The 11,905-nt window shown below is 30.6% G+C and overlaps 1 protein-coding gene across 1 annotated transcript in view; it reads right to left on the bottom strand.

Annotated features, from left to right (window-relative positions):
• LOC105359566 (F-box only protein 32) overlaps nt 1-11,905 on the bottom strand; it is a 28,941-nt gene that overhangs the window by 9,314 nt on the left and 7,722 nt on the right. Inside the window, exon 2 of the mRNA XM_011496181.1 lies at nt 868-923. Within this exon, the coding sequence (XP_011494483.1) occupies nt 868-923 (56 nt within the window). The remainder of the gene's footprint in view (nt 1-867; nt 924-11,905) is intronic.

Here is an 11,905-nt window from a genome sequence, read left to right as displayed (position 1 = left end):
TTTTTTTTTTTTTTTTTTTTTTTTTTTTTTTTTTTGGAAACGTAAAAAACTACTCAATTTGTTAAGTATTTAAATATAAAGATTTTTTGCTAATGCTAAAGTTTGTAACTGTAATATTAATAATCGTTACATACTACATTTAATCAATAATAATAATAATAGTAATAATGAATAACTACTTTATTTAAATATGAAATAAAAAGTGTTTTAAATAATTGGTCTATATGCACAGAAGTAATTATAAATATTTATAATAATTAATAATTACTCTTAAATGAATTTTAAATAAAGAATGTTTAATAATAGAACATATTAAAATATACATATTGGAAAACTTATTCTCGTGTAACCTTATTCTAGAAGAATATCAAAGACATTAAAATTTAATTATTTGAATTATTTATACGTAAATGAAGCGTTGATCATCTTACTTCGAGTATTTATAATATAATTAATTAATTCCCATTAACGAATTATTGAAAATCATCTTTTATCTAAAAATATAAATTGAATTATACAATTTGTTTACCAATACGTGCGTTAAAAAAATATATTTTTTTTGTGTATGTAAATACATTTAAATCATCAATGATTACGTTTCATTCGGATTTCTTTATGATATATAAACTACAACCTCTTCATTATTATATATCATATTAAATTATTATTTTCCTCTACAATATTAGTATTTTTTATTCGAAAATTATTATTATTAGTTAAAAGGGTTAGATAAAATTATATAAAACTCAAAGTAAAAAGTTATCTCATTTTAATAGCTTCTCACCGTCTCAAATATTCATATTTTTATCAAATTTTACAATGTTTTATAAAATTCTTCATAAATTGTAATTAATTAATTAAACTTGCCTTTTTTCTTCTCTTTCTCCTTCTCTTTTTCCCTTTTGTCCCCATTAACTTCCGTTCTGAAAACATAAAATTATACTTATTAATTTGTGGTCTGCATCAAAATTCAAGCAAAATTCAATTCATCCTCATAATATTGCAATTCTATCTCATTTAAATTTATATAAGAAAGCACTGTGGTTATTATGAGAATTGTTTTATTCGAATTCACTACAAAATGAAAGCTGACTTATTCTATATTTAGAGATACGTTAACGCGTAGCTTGGCAGTTGCATCTTGTCGAGCGAAAATCCGTATTATTTGTCCCCTACGGAAGTAAAATTTCAACTTACGTTTACGTATAAGAATACTTTTATTCATTATGGGAATCGATAGCGAATTATTTTTGTTTGCTGTTGCGTAGTTTTCTTTCTTTCTTCTATTTTCTTTTTTAAATAATTGTGGTACAAAGAAATTGCTTGGTGAATCACATATACGCCAAGAAACAATTTATTCTAATTAATAAAGGTTAACGCTTCGTCAAGATCAAGTTGCTAAAGATAAAAATAATATAGCTATTTGTTGCACACGTGAGGAGATTAATCGTATCTCGAGAATTGTTCTTAATTTTCTTTCTGTTTTCTTTTTCATTTTCCTCATTTTCTTTCTTTGTCTATCTGTCTGTCTGTTTTTTTTTTTTTTTAAATAAATATTATTATTTAACCTAATATACTTTTCTTATAAGAGAATGACATAGTAAATAATGAGGCATACATTAAATCAAATACGTCAAGGCACAATCAAGATTAATAGCGCTTCAAAGCCATTATTACTAAAGTCAATGCTTAGATTTTAAGAGGAGCGAATTTAACATTAATATAAACTTTAACACGAATCCCCCCCCCCTCTCTCTCTCTCTCTCCCTTCCCATCTCACGTGGACTTGATTCAATCATTACGAGTTAAGACCAAATTTTCATGCTAATTTTACTTGAAAATGAACAAATACACATAAATTTAATTTTCTATAATCATTTCCAAGACAACCTCGCGCGAATGTTTAAAACAAACAATCGTTCCCATACAATAAAATTATTTTTAACAGTATATAGATAATATAATTCAATAAAATCCCTTATCTCTTTAAGCAACGCCTTTTATTAACTCATTTTAGCAATAAATTAAATTTACAAGACTAACAGCCTCATAAATTGGAGGCTCATCAAATGCAACCCGAGACTCTGGAGAAAATGTCAATTTCACTTTGAGTCTAATAAACATAAGAAGTCGCCACGGTCGCTTCGGTCGCAAAGATTCGCTGCAAATAATTACTTTCTTTGGAAAGTGCCTTGTGGCATCCGTTTCCAAGCAATTGCGTAAACGCAGCATAAATCGCTCTTGTTATCAGGCGAACGTTGACCCCGGGAGGACAGAAATAGGGTTTTTCGGTACTCGTTAGTGTGCCTTCGCACAAAACTCCACCAACATCACGAAGTTACACCACATTTCTTATATCATTATCCATTTGCTTAACTGATTCTCCCAATGCTTAAAACGCAAGGAGTGCTGCGCCCCCCCCCCCTCGCTCCCGTTCAAACAGCAGGAGTAATCAATCAACGCATAGGTGAAGCACGATGATATCTTTAACGCTTGTGAAACCTTTAATCGTACTCTTATGGACTACAGGCGCATCTTGGAAGAGGGCAATAGGCACAATTAGGCTATGCCTAGTCAGAATGTGTGGTACCAAAGGCAGCGCGATGCATTTTCCTAGAATGAAGATTTTCAAACGATATATCATTCTTCAGACGATAGGAAGTTTTCATAGTTCGCAAATAATTACAACCAACACTTTTTCCATATTGGTTATAAATTTTTTATCCTAGCAGCAGGAAGGAACTATGTAAATTTCACTTTCTCTAAAACTATTGTATATGTATTTTTCAATATTTAAGTAATAAAACTTTTCAATACGATTATTTCTTTATTTGCTTCAATTAAAAAAGAAAAAAAAAATTAAAAAATAAAAAATAATAAAATCAAAGTTTGTAAATATTTTTTCTCTTTTATTTTTCATTGTAACATATTCAAAAACTATTCAAACAAATGAAACGGATTATATTATTTTTATCGGAAAACAATCTCAATTTAAATAAATGCAAATGTAAGCATTGAGTAAACATTATTCCAGTAAATATTATATAAGGATTGTTTTTGAAGTTTAATATCGTAGCGAACCAAAGTTTTGCTTTGATATTTGAATTTATGTTTATGCAAAGAGCAATAAAAATTAAACGAACTCTTAAATATTAATTAAATAAAAATTTTACGGTTGAAATTATTAATTCAGTTTTTATATTGAATAATGAACCATAAATCTAAATTTAAGGTACAAGTAGCAGACAAACAGTACGTATACAACGTATACAAAAAATTTCAAAAATCTACCTCAAAATTTATTGTATAATTTTACAGAAATCATTTTCTTAAAACTCACGTAAAATTTTCAATGTACGCGAAATTGAATTGCTAATCAATGTTCATGCTTGAACATTAAAATAAAATCAAATTTTTATAAATGTAAAAATGGCTTTCTAAATGTTATTTCTGAACTTAGATTTATTACACATACTGAGTCGGCCGTTTAAAACGTTTTAAGTTTAGAATAATTCTTAAGACTTCCTTCCTTGTTACAGTAATAGATAAATACGTATTTTTTACTTTAAACGTTAAATTAGACAAAAGAGGCTGTATTCCCGTTATTTTTACAAATTCTTTTTCTACACAAATGCTATTGGATTTATATCCGAATTAGTCGATTAGTTTTTAATTGCATTTCAATTTGGGTATTAAAATGTTATTACAAAAATTAAAAAAAAAAAAAAAAAAAAAAAAAAAAAAATTAAAAAACAATTGAAATAATAATACATTATTTATATCATACATTTGGGTACTACTTCAATGACGTAATTAATTAGTAATAAAAATGTAACACACATATGTTTTAGAGTCATTTGTAATATCTATTCAACTTTTAACGCGGCTGATACTATTTAAGGCTTTTCAATTAACGCATTATCCTTTCAATTTTCTAACTTTCATTTCATAGTTTTAATCATCAGTGCCGATGATTATTATTATTTAGATATTCATATCATAACAATATTGTATTTATTTTACTATAAACATAACAAGATATTTAAAGCTTTAATGAATACGAATGTTAAAAAGTTTCTCCCGTAAATTAATAATAACAAGATATAGCAGGATCTTGAAATTTCAATATTTTAGAGTAAATTGCCGGAGAAGTGAAACATCGAGTTAACATTCCTTTCATACGAATAAAGAAAGTTAGAAAATTAGAAAAATTACATTTTGAATGTTCATCATATTTGTAAAATAGTATATTAATTAAAGGTAAGTATTTAAAAATTTATCCCAATTCGTCGTTATTTAGAAATATCTAACAATTTTGATAAAATTTCTGATTCTGAAATACAATGAGCACAAACTTGTCAATACATCCGATCCATTGATTCGTCGATAAAATGAAAAGATCAGTTTACTAATTTTATATAAATTTTATATCAATCAACATTTTCAATGCCTTCGGATCATTATACCTAGTGTTTCCGATAATTTCAATATATAAATAAATGCAATAATATCTCTCAGTTTCTTGAATATTTATTGTATTTTTTAATTAATTCAAGTGGATCAATTACAATAAAGCGTTTCGCTTTATTTACGTAATGAAACTTATTAATAAACATTGTGTATCTATTAACATATCGAGATTTCGAAAGATGAGCCGATATTATGATTTATTAATTTTTTTTTTTATGTATAAAGCATATCTCTGATACGTTACAATTTAAAATCTTAGACTGGAACGCTTAAAAATTCTTAAAATAAATTAGCATTGGTTACGAACGGAGAATAAATTTTGAATAATAAAACGTGAACGCGTAGCATGTTACCATCGACTTATCTTACGCGTAAGAAAGTTGACGTACGGACCTAAAAATATACATGTATATATGTATATGTATATGTATATCTATCTATCTATCTATCTATCTATCTATCTATATATATATATATATATATATATATATATATATATATATATATATATAGATATATATATATATATAATCTCGAGGTCTGGTACACTGATTTTCATTGGAACTTAGCACAAGGGGACTGCGGGAAATTAGAAAAAACCAGTCTGGTCCTAATTTGCATTTTTATGCGTCAGTTCATAAATAAAATCAAAGTAATATGATACTTGGCACGCATTCACACCAATTCACGTGCTGAAAGCAGCGCATAAAAATCTCTGGCTGCTCGATGCGTTTCATGATGCACGTGCGTTATGCATCATTTTCAGCCGAAGCGAATTAAGAAACGCATAACCGTGCCGTTACGAGTCACTGACATGATAGGGAAGAATCTCGGAAAGAAAAAGAGTAGCGCATGTAGGCAAACGTGTGTGTGTGTATATATATATATATATATATATATATATATATATATATATATATATATTTATTGCTCCATATACAGATATATTAAGATGATTATCGCGAGCCAATGGGTCCAAGTACGTTACGTTTACTATGCATTAAATGATTTCACGATGCGTGTTTGCTTGGGTAGATGCTAGCACAGTTGCCTCCTTAGTAAAATCATTGAATATTACCACGTGATTTCGCCCGTCGCATGTACTTACATTGTGCCATACAGGAACCTTATCCCGTTTGTCACTACCGCGTACTATTATCGCGTAACCTGTGTTCTTGCGTTAAACAACATTTTTTATTGTATAAGTAATAACCTTGAGCTTCATTCGGACATTGCCTCTTTTTTCTTTAGATATCGTTCGATAAAATGAATCGACTCGTTTCACCCATCAAAATTTCATTTATTCACCATCCAATAATCTGTGTGGCTTAGATAAAAGCCTAGAAATTATGATAAACTCTGCTTAGAATAAGGACATGATGTGAGTGATAATAAAAGAAAAAAAATTATATGCCACTCAACTAATTTCGCGATATATTTATTTTATATTTATTCTATTTATATTAGATTGGAGACGGTGTTATATATATATATATATATATATATATAACATTAAGCTATTGCAAAATTAGTTTTCGACATATATATGCCTGTGCGCACGCATATTTAAACGATACATGTAACAAAATATAAAAGTTTGGTAATTTAGTTGAATATTGTTGAGATATAAAAAAATATTAAAGACAAAGACAAAAAAAAAAAAAAAACAAGACATTATCTCGATCATCAATTTATAAGTTCTAAATAAACGGTTATATTACACTTATAGATATCAATAACAGTGTAGGTCAATGACTCACAATGAAGAGTTTTATTAAACTTATAAGCTTGTCTTTAGATACGTTTGAATTTATACTTATAATTAGAATGCTCGTACGGCTCACGAGTATCAATCGGAATCAGATTGTAACAATGACATTTTCTTTGATCATTATAGAACAGAGTTTTATCTTTATTAATTATCGCTTGAAAACTAAAAAAAAGTAAAATATCATCATTTTTTGATTATGATTTTATTTGAAAACTCTATTTAATTTATGCCCCCTCCCGCCCCTTTATCTTTCTTGGTTAACAAATATACCAAACGATAATAGCTGCTTATTAAAATTACGATGAAATTTCTATTACTTTGAGCTCATTTCGTTTCTTATAAATTGATCGACGTGAATAGAATATGTTGACTGTTACAAAAGAAAAACATGAGATGTTATAATTGCAGTATTGAAAAAATTTGCTTGTATTAATATTAATTTCATTGAAAAGCCAATCATTATTATTCCTTCGCTAACTAAAAAAAAAAACAAATCATTATACGCATGTGCGAGCGAGCATTATCGACGACATTATATGCAATATTTTGAATATCATTAGTCACTTACTACTATCATTATAAGCCGTACAATTCTAATACTCAATAAATTGGCTGCATTAAAATATTATTGCAATTTGTTACCGTTAAAATGCTAACTAATAAAATTGAAATGAATAAATTTAGATGTTGAAACCTTAAGACCGCGAAATCCGACATTTCGATTTAAATTTCAGGCAAATTATGTACATATCACATTTCTGCCTGTGGCTGTAAATGCTTCTAGCATAAAAATAATCGAAATTATGAATTCAGTTGAAATTGAGTCAATAAATAAGATGGCAAATTGAAGACTCGTGTAGAGAAAATGGAAAACGCGAATGAATTAACAGAGAGCGCCGCGTTATGGATATAAAGAATCCTTGGAAGAAACTAGCTGAACAACAAGCCTCACGATCCTCCCTCCCTCCATCATCAACCTCGTTATAACTTGATAAAGATAGTAGTCGACGTTGTTTGGGTACCGCGAGTCGTAATCCCATGTACTTTTCCCTCCCTATCAAAAGCGCCCACAAGTGCAAAAGTGAGGGAGGGACGGAGAGAGAGAGAGAGAGAGAGAGAGAGAGAGAGAGAGAGAGCTGGCAGGGCCATTAATCTGCTAGAACGTGCTCGCATTACGTAAGTCAATTAGGCCGGTAATTTGTTCGCGTGGCTCCTGTGGCGGACGGGCAATCCGGAAAATGGAATCATTTACGAGAGGCATTCGGCGTTCCGTCCTCCACAAAAAAAGTCTCGAAGGGAGCGCAATTGACTCGCGCGTAAACAAGTTTAACGCCAATGATTGCTACAACGGCGCAGTATTGACAAAGGGCGGCGAATCCCGAGGCTACGCTCGATTATGAAATTTCCTCTTCGATTAGCAACGAATGATGGCGACGAGTTTTACGATTGTCTTGGTTGGTCATTTTTGCGAAGTAGTTACGAATTCGATCGATCAGTGTATTTTCACTTGACTATTATGATTGTACGCGACATTTAAATCGATGAATTTAGGAAGGGAGTGTGCTATTCCATACAGAGAGAGAGAGAGAGAGAGAGAGAGAGAGAGAGAAAGAGCGACGCAAATTCGAAGGTATCGCGATATGAAAAATATCTTTTAACGAGGAAAATGTTTTTATTTATAAAAATCTAGTGAGTAGCATTGGCTTTGCATATTCTTTCCGTGACTTTTAATCAAATTTAATGCCTCGACAAGTGACTTGAACTTTCTTTTATATTATGATATATTTATTCTAACCATAGCCTCGCATCATCTCTTTATGCATTATCGTTAAAATTAATATTTTATATTTACAATATCTTCAATGTCAATATATTCTATTATTATATATTATTATTATTATTATTATTATTATTATTATTATTACTATTATTATTATTAATGTATATGTTAAATGAACGATAGTTTAAAATTCTTTTTCAGAAGATGCCACTTTTCATTCCTTTATATCTCGATATTATACGTAATTTTGTCAGGTCGACGGTATTAAAAAAAAAACTTTTAACCTTTCAGTACTTTTGAAGTTTAGTCTTCTCAAGTAGTGTAAAACTTTCTCCGTGACCCATTTTTCTTGGTATATTGTAGTTTTATTAACTCGGATTATTGCACTGCTACTTTAGACTTTTGTGTCGTGGCTGTTGTTCAAAGAAAAAAAAAACGACGATTAATATGCAAATGAAATTTCCTTTGCTCCAAATTGAGATGTCTTTTAATGATATTTTCAAAGTCGATGTAACAAAGGCACATATCAGATCGATATATTGAGGCCATTTTCTTTATTGAAAACTGATAACGTATCTACGCTTGTATACTCTTTCAATTTTTAAATAATTTATTCTCCATATAGAACTAGGCTGACACGAAAATATTTCCTTATTAATATTCATAGTTATTAATAAAACAAAGCAATTAGATATTGAAATTTTCCTAAAATATTTCTAAATTAAAACTTTATGCAACTTAAAACGATCATTCCATTAAAAGAATATAAAGCATAATTAAAGCTTTAATTATTTCATTAAGTCTATTCAAACTATATATATATATATATATATATATATATATATATATATATGTGCAAATTCAAAAATGTATTTTAATATTTTTCAAGCTTCGACGTACTAACGTACTAATTGAAGAAATATAAAAACTAACAAGAATACGTTCATTTAAATAAATTATACATTAATAATCAAGACTTGCTCTAGCAATAATATACAATAACATTAATATTACATTTTTATCGCGAAACCTTTGTCGACCAATACATACTCGTTCGTATTTCATCTGGTTATACGAAAATGCATGCACCCACGTATACGTAAATACACACACTAGTGGACGATGCGGTAGATTTGCGTAGAGCGAGGAGTAGAATGCAGATATGAAATTGAGAAAGATGGTGCACTCGTGGTATTACCAAGGACACTTTGGTGTAATGCGGTAATCGAGCAATTTTTCCAAACTAATTTGCGCGGTACTTGGTTCGTTTGAACGCAATTATTTTCTCGCGTATCATCTTTCGAAATAAAGGAGTGAGCTTCGAAACTTGGATGATTAAAAATACTTCACGAGATACCTTTATTGATATCGATCGTTTGAATATTATTTGCATTAATAAATAAAAGAAATAAAAGTACCGATACGATAAATAGCCATGATAATATCTTTGTGTGTATTTTTCTTTTTTTCTTAAAATTCCTTAAGCACACTTAATTTAGTGTAAATTTTTTGTTTGTTTATTTTTGTTTTGCTAGTATATCGTACGTATAATATATTCGGTGCCCATTATCGTACTACAATACGTTACCAAATAATATAAACGATCATTATTATATTTTACAAAGGGGATTATTTGAATGTGCAATAAAATCAGCTCCGCATAAAATGTCGATAGTAATGTATCGACGGAATAATTGTGCCGTCGATAGTAATTATTGGTTGTCATTCGCAAAGAGAAATTTGTCCACGGCTTTGGAAAGACGTTATAACGATTGAGTCGATGGAACGATATACGTATACGAGGCAATAATGAATTTTTTCTTCGTTACTCTTCTCGATATGTCTTTTTTTTTTTTTAATTTTCACGAAAGGGGCAAGCTAACGATTTATAATATAGCTATCAGATCTAATTACCAGAGACAATAGAGAAATTGATTATAAAGTCTTAAAAAAAAAAAGCGCATTGAATATGCGTGTGAAAGAATTTGCAATACGACGAAATCAGCAACTTGAGAGATATTTATCTTTATGAATTGTTAATGATAGAGTTAGTCGAGTATTTGGATGGTATTGCTCGACTTCTTGGTCGCGTGTTTCTCGGAAAGTACGCCAAGTGCGTGAACAAGCCTTACAACAACATTAATCTCTCTATGTATCGATAAAATCAAAGATCAATCTTTTTGGCAGTAAAGTAAAAAATAAAGATAAGGGCTCTAGAGGGATACTCAAAAAGTTACTCTACTTTTAATGTCGGGAAGATGTAGTTAGGGTGTTGGTGGACTGGGAAGGGGAGAGGGGATAGAGGAGGTGGTCGTGGTGGTGGTGGTGGTGGTGTGAGCTTTCGGGATTCGAGGAGTGAGGCCAAGCAGGTATCGAAGACTAGGAGTCTCGAAGTAGAAATGGGATGAGAAATGAGCTCACGAGCTTCGGTGCGCCTGTGTATGTACAAGCTGGGTCATGACCCAGTTTACCGTGCGGGTCACAGTGATATTCCGCATTGGCACTGGGACTCGTTCCCGTTCCTAACACTCTTCCAAACCCGAGGGCGATTCGCTTCTTCCTGGACGGCTCCCTCCACTACGAATCTCTCTCATCGTTTCGCTCGTTGATTACTTATGCTCGAACTTATTGGGTAATTGGCTTTTCCGGGAAAGTGATATTATCACGGACGTGGTGACGCGTTTTGGAATAATTGCGCAAACCGGTATAACGTAGTGCACCAAGATACTCGCTATTCTTCATTGCACTGGTGCGCCTCGAGAAAAAGCGAAATTGTCGCTCCAATACGGTCACGCCCGTATGCACGGATACGCAATTGTGTCACGTCCATGGGATGGATGTTTGATCACGCAGATGCTCAATGCGCCACTTTATTCGTGATGCTTTGTTTTTTACGCGCAAATGCCTGAATAAATGCCATTCGAATGTATTGAGTCTTGGTAGTCAAGGCCTTTTCGAAATGCCTCTATTTACTTAAATTAAATATAATACGTTTTATTGGTCTGTCACACCTTTGTGTTTATAATTATTATGGCTAGGATAGGCGGCATATATATGCGCGCGCGTGTGTGTGTGTGTTCCCGTTCGTTTGATTAGCACTTACGAAAGCACAAGTTGGAAAGAAGGACGAAGGAACTTACGACATGGAGGAACTAATTATTTCATTTAAACGAGACTATAACATAATGATATGTTTGTATAATCTTGATAATATTGGTAATTTGTTTATGGTAATGTGAGCTTACAGAAGATACAGCGAGACCCACGATCAATCATATTATTTATCAATATATTTTTTTTTCTCTCTTCAAATATAATATTCCTATTATTGTCCGAGATAATTTTTAATTACATTTGTTAAAGAAATATCTTGATTAGTCAAATATTTAGATTGCACAAAGTTGAAAGCGAGCGCGTAAACTTAGAAATGACATCGTTGAAAATTTGATATTTAACGAGTTGAAAGTCAATGGTTATGAATATAAAATGTCAATTCTAAACCTGAAAATTTATAATTTTTCTTTGTTTCTGTCTTAATTAATTAATCATTTGAATCGTGTATTTATTGATTTACCAATTTTTCTAAAATTGCCAAGCGCAAGTTCAAATCTGTAAAATATCACCAATTTATCGGCTCATTATTTCCCTATTTATACGCGAACACGCGCACGCACACACAGAGCGCCAAAATATCACGCATTATAAAAATCTTTTGCTACACTATTTGGAATTTAGTATTTGCCAGACTGTGGAGTAGCGTAATACAAAATATATCGCTATAAAAGAGAAAATTTAATATCAATTTATTATGAAATTTCTGCAATTCCTTGACTTTGAGCGAAAGTGAATTTAATTTGCAAAACAATGGGAAACAATACGGTGGC

Source organism: Ceratosolen solmsi, unplaced genomic scaffold (genome assembly GCF_000503995.2).
Source record: "Ceratosolen solmsi marchali unplaced genomic scaffold, CerSol_1.0 scaffold29, whole genome shotgun sequence".
Lineage (NCBI taxonomy): Eukaryota > Metazoa > Arthropoda > Insecta > Hymenoptera > Agaonidae > Ceratosolen > Ceratosolen solmsi.
This window is presented reverse-complemented; position numbering and strand designations above follow the sequence as displayed.